Source organism: Pyxicephalus adspersus, unplaced genomic scaffold (assembly GCF_032062135.1).
Source record: "Pyxicephalus adspersus unplaced genomic scaffold, UCB_Pads_2.0 Sca2495, whole genome shotgun sequence".
Classification (NCBI taxonomy): domain Eukaryota; kingdom Metazoa; phylum Chordata; class Amphibia; order Anura; family Pyxicephalidae; genus Pyxicephalus; species Pyxicephalus adspersus.
The window spans coordinates 1-3,965 of NW_027319501.1; the positions used below are offsets into that span (position 1 = coordinate 1).

The following is a 3,965-nucleotide window of genomic DNA, read 5'->3' on the forward strand; positions in this document are numbered from 1 at the left end:
ATTTAGCCACAAATTTAACCACGATTGGTGCAGAAAAAAATTGTGTCTGTGCTGGAACTTCCTTTAATAAAGACCAGTCACTACCGCTACTTCTTTATGTAGCTTATCTGGTCTTGTATCCACCCCCCCTAAGTTGTTTTCAGTGATGCAGCCTGTAATTGGTGGGCCTATGGGGCTCTGCTCTCTGCTCATCCTTTGTGCACACAATGTCACTGCTACTCTTACAAGGTATAATATGCAAGTGTTAAGGCAGTTGATGCACACAGTACAGGTTAAGGTGCTCTACAGTCCCCAAAAACTTTTTTGGTTATTTATTACATACATCAATTTATTTATATCAATATATTTGTTTGGCATTTAGCTTTAACTTTCTTTGCAACAGGTGGGAATTTGAAGATTCAGAAGAGGACCCAGTAACCAGCATCCCCTACCAGCTGCAGAGGCTCTTCGTCCTATTACAGACCAGTAAAAAAAGAGCGATTGAAACAACAGATGTGACCCGGAGTTTTGGCTGGGATAGCAGCGAAGGTAACAATGAAAATTCTATCCAGTCTTAAAGGATGATGTCGCCTTGGCATGATCTAAGCCCTGACTCTTGTTTTCTTTGGCAGCCTGGCAGCAGCATGATGTACAGGAGCTCTGCAGGGTTATGTTTGATGCTCTGGAGCAGAAATGGAAGCAGACTGAACAGGTGAGTGTACTTTGGGGGAGAGTTTACTTCCAAATTTACACCGTATTGCTTATTACAGCTCCTCCTTCCTCTGTCACTGAGTGCCCTCAAATTGCAACTTTCCGTGGAAATGGGAAAAAGAATTTGTACTCCTGGGCAAAATAAAAGCAATGTAAAAAATGTTTTGCATACTTTAGTGTGTGCCTAAAATCCTGAAAGCAGAACAAAAATTCAAATTGATCCATCCAGCAATTCATGGGCATTTAACTTGTGGTAATGAGTTGACAACACTGCTCCTGCTGCAGTGAAATTCCAAATAATGTTGCCTGGCCTACCCTAGTTTTTTTTTTTTGTGGGACCACAGAACAGATGCATTATGTTATAAAGGAGAGGGGATTTCGAATGGGAGCAGAGGCAGCATTGTTGGCTCCCTTGTGGAATTTAGGCGCTCACTGCCTTTCTAACACATCAATACAAGGGGTATTTACCTGTCCCTTCATCATTTAATAGGGCCTAAACACGTGTTGCAATGATATACTGAATATTCTTCTAGACTATTCATCCACTCTAATCCAGTTTAATATTTTATATTGTTATTGGCAGGCCGACCTCATCAATCAGCTGTATCAGGGCAAGCTAAAGGATTACGTCCGATGCTTGGAGTGCGGTTATGAAAGCTGGCGGATTGACACCTTTTTGGACATCCCTCTTGTCATCAGGCCGTATGGCTCCAGCACAGCGTTTGGTAGTGTGGTGAGTACCTGTACTTTATGCTCATATCCAGCATGTTGCTGGTGCTAGAGGTTTTTTTTTAAATAATAGTTTTGTGGGCTGGATAAGGTGTATTAAAGATTTGCCTTCAGAAGTTGCCTCATCATCAGAAGTTGCCTTCCAAGCTTTAGTTCTAAAACCCAGTACAGGTGTCCAACAGATGTCAGAGGGTTGTGGCAGAACCCCACTGTGCTCGCCTTCATAGGAATGCAAAGAGCTGGCAGACTCATAAATGATGTTAAAGGACCACTGTACACATGTATGAGGAATTGCAACCATTTGTCTTGGACCACTAGTAGCCTTATATGTGTACCTAGCTTAAGCCAAAGCTGGCTGGAAGTATCCTGCCTTAGCCTCAGCTAGCCATAGAGGCAAGCGCCTACTCCCTGTAATAACAAGATCGAACTGAACAGCCTGGTAGCACCTTTGTGAATGTTCCTGTCCTACTTCAGTGGCTAATTTACCAGTCAGGAATCAACTTGACAATAGGAAAGGGTGAAGGTGGAAAGCTTGGCAGTTCATCAGGAGAGGAAAGATAGGATAGTGTACAGCTTTACCCATGTAGTACAAAGCAACAATTTCTCTTTAAATTGGCTCCCGCAGCAGCATATACTTTACTTCCTGTGCAGTTGTTTGAAGCAAAAATACTGTAAACTGTCATATGGGATTTGTCACATGCTTTCTATCGTCATTAAATGAGTAAGGTGGGGTGCATATTTTGGTCAATACAACTTTATATATAAAATTTATATATACTTTTTGTCAAGACAACTCTAAATGTTGTCAAATACTTATGTTAGTCTTCATTTCTGTATGCATTCTATTTGGTTTTGCCAGGAAGAAGCTCTCCATGCATTCATCCAGCCAGAAACTCTTGACGGTCCCAACCAGTACTTCTGTGAGCGCTGTAAGAAGAAATCCTCAGACGGAGAGCTGCACAGACAGTGGAGCGGAGAATGAAGGAAGCTGTCACAGCGACCAGATGAGCAATGACTTCTGCAATGATGACACCTTGGACGAGGGAATTTGTCTAGAGAGTAACAGCAGCGTGGATAAGCTAAACAAGTCTTCAGATAAGGTAAAATACCTTATGAACTCCTTTAAAAAATGTTTAGTGCTTGAGAGCTATAGGCAGATATAAAAGACACAAATGAATCCAACTTTGCTTTCAAAGAGACATCATGTTATCAGAGCTATAGAAATATCATAATTTAGTGGACAGAAATACAAATCCTATGGGAAGGTAAAGCGGTTCCCACATATGTATTTTCTCTGTATTCAGCTTTTTTGTCTGGAGAAAATATGTTTTGCTGAAAATCTGGTTAGTTGCAAACTTCAGAGAGCTGACAACTGTCTCTGCCACCCTTTTATCCAAAGCAGAGTTGGCAGGCCTTGTCTAGCTCTCTCCTGCTGCTCTAGAAAATACCTCCACCTCTCCTCAACTTCATAACACAAAAGGGAGGTATTAGGTGATGCAGCAGGAAAAACTTAGACAATGTTTAAAGTGCAGCTCAGACAGCGTTGTCATCCTACTCTGCTGCATTTTTTCCAAAAATTTCCATTTTTGTTATAAAGGTGTATCATAGAAACATATGTATTGCATTGTGTACTGAATGTGCCCCCCTTTCATACATTTTAAGAAGTAGGGTTGACATTAAACCTGTCTGCATATACTCATTCATGAAATTTCTGCCTTTTATTTACCATTTCTAGATGTAAAATATATCATTTTTAATCTTACGCACATTTTTTTTTTCTAGAATTGTTTGTATGAACTTTTTTCCGTAATGGTCCATTCAGGCAGCGCGGCAGGTGGACACTACTATGCCTGCATCAGGTCCTTCTCGGATGACCAGTGGTATAGTTTTAATGACCAGCATGTCAGCCGGGTAAGTTACCAGACATCTTCATCATCTTTTACTGCATTGCACAGTACCAGATAATGAGCTCCCGCCAAGGTCCCTGTTACTTGTAAACAATAAACATGACCCACTAAGCACTGCAGATTCTTTATTTAAAAAGAACCTGATTAAAGAAACCTGTCTAAAGAACCCGCAGCACAATGTAGTCTTGTTATTACCACTGAAAGTCCTTTACTCTGTTCATTTATATGTACTTTACACAGTTTCTCAGCTATCGCTAAAATATAGAAAAGTCTTCTGCTCTTTCAGTGACAATCCCCATTAAATATGATTTGCTATTATTGAGCTGCATTATTACTACCCTTTATGTATTTTGCAATAATAAAGGTTGTGCTTTTTTAATACAGATAACTCAAGAGGACATTAAGAAAACCTATGGAGGATCTACAGGAAACCGAGGCTATTACTCCAGTGCCTTTGCCAGGTATGTACAACTTTTCCTGCTGATTAATTATTCATACCCTACAACATATTAAAAATGTTTAAAATGGCAATAACTCCTATTTTTTTTTTCCCACAGCTCTACCAACGCTTACATGCTTATGTATCGATTAAAGAATCCTGCCAAAAACGCTAGTAAGTGGGCATTGGTGTCTGGTGTA

General features: G+C 40.3%; 1 protein-coding gene across 1 annotated transcript; it reads left to right on the forward strand.

Annotated features, from left to right (window-relative positions):
- Positions 1-382: 382 nt before the first annotated feature.
- On the forward strand, positions 383-3,939 carry LOC140321334 (ubiquitin carboxyl-terminal hydrolase 47-like; the record flags this gene model as incomplete). Its single annotated transcript, XM_072398129.1, is given in 8 exon segments — positions 383-528; positions 612-691; positions 1,274-1,423; positions 2,279-2,358; positions 2,360-2,519; positions 3,202-3,330; positions 3,711-3,787; positions 3,884-3,939. Coding segments are annotated over 8 exon segments (878 nt in total), but the record flags the coding sequence as incomplete, so codon positions are not given.
- Positions 3,940-3,965: the final 26 nt, after the last annotated feature.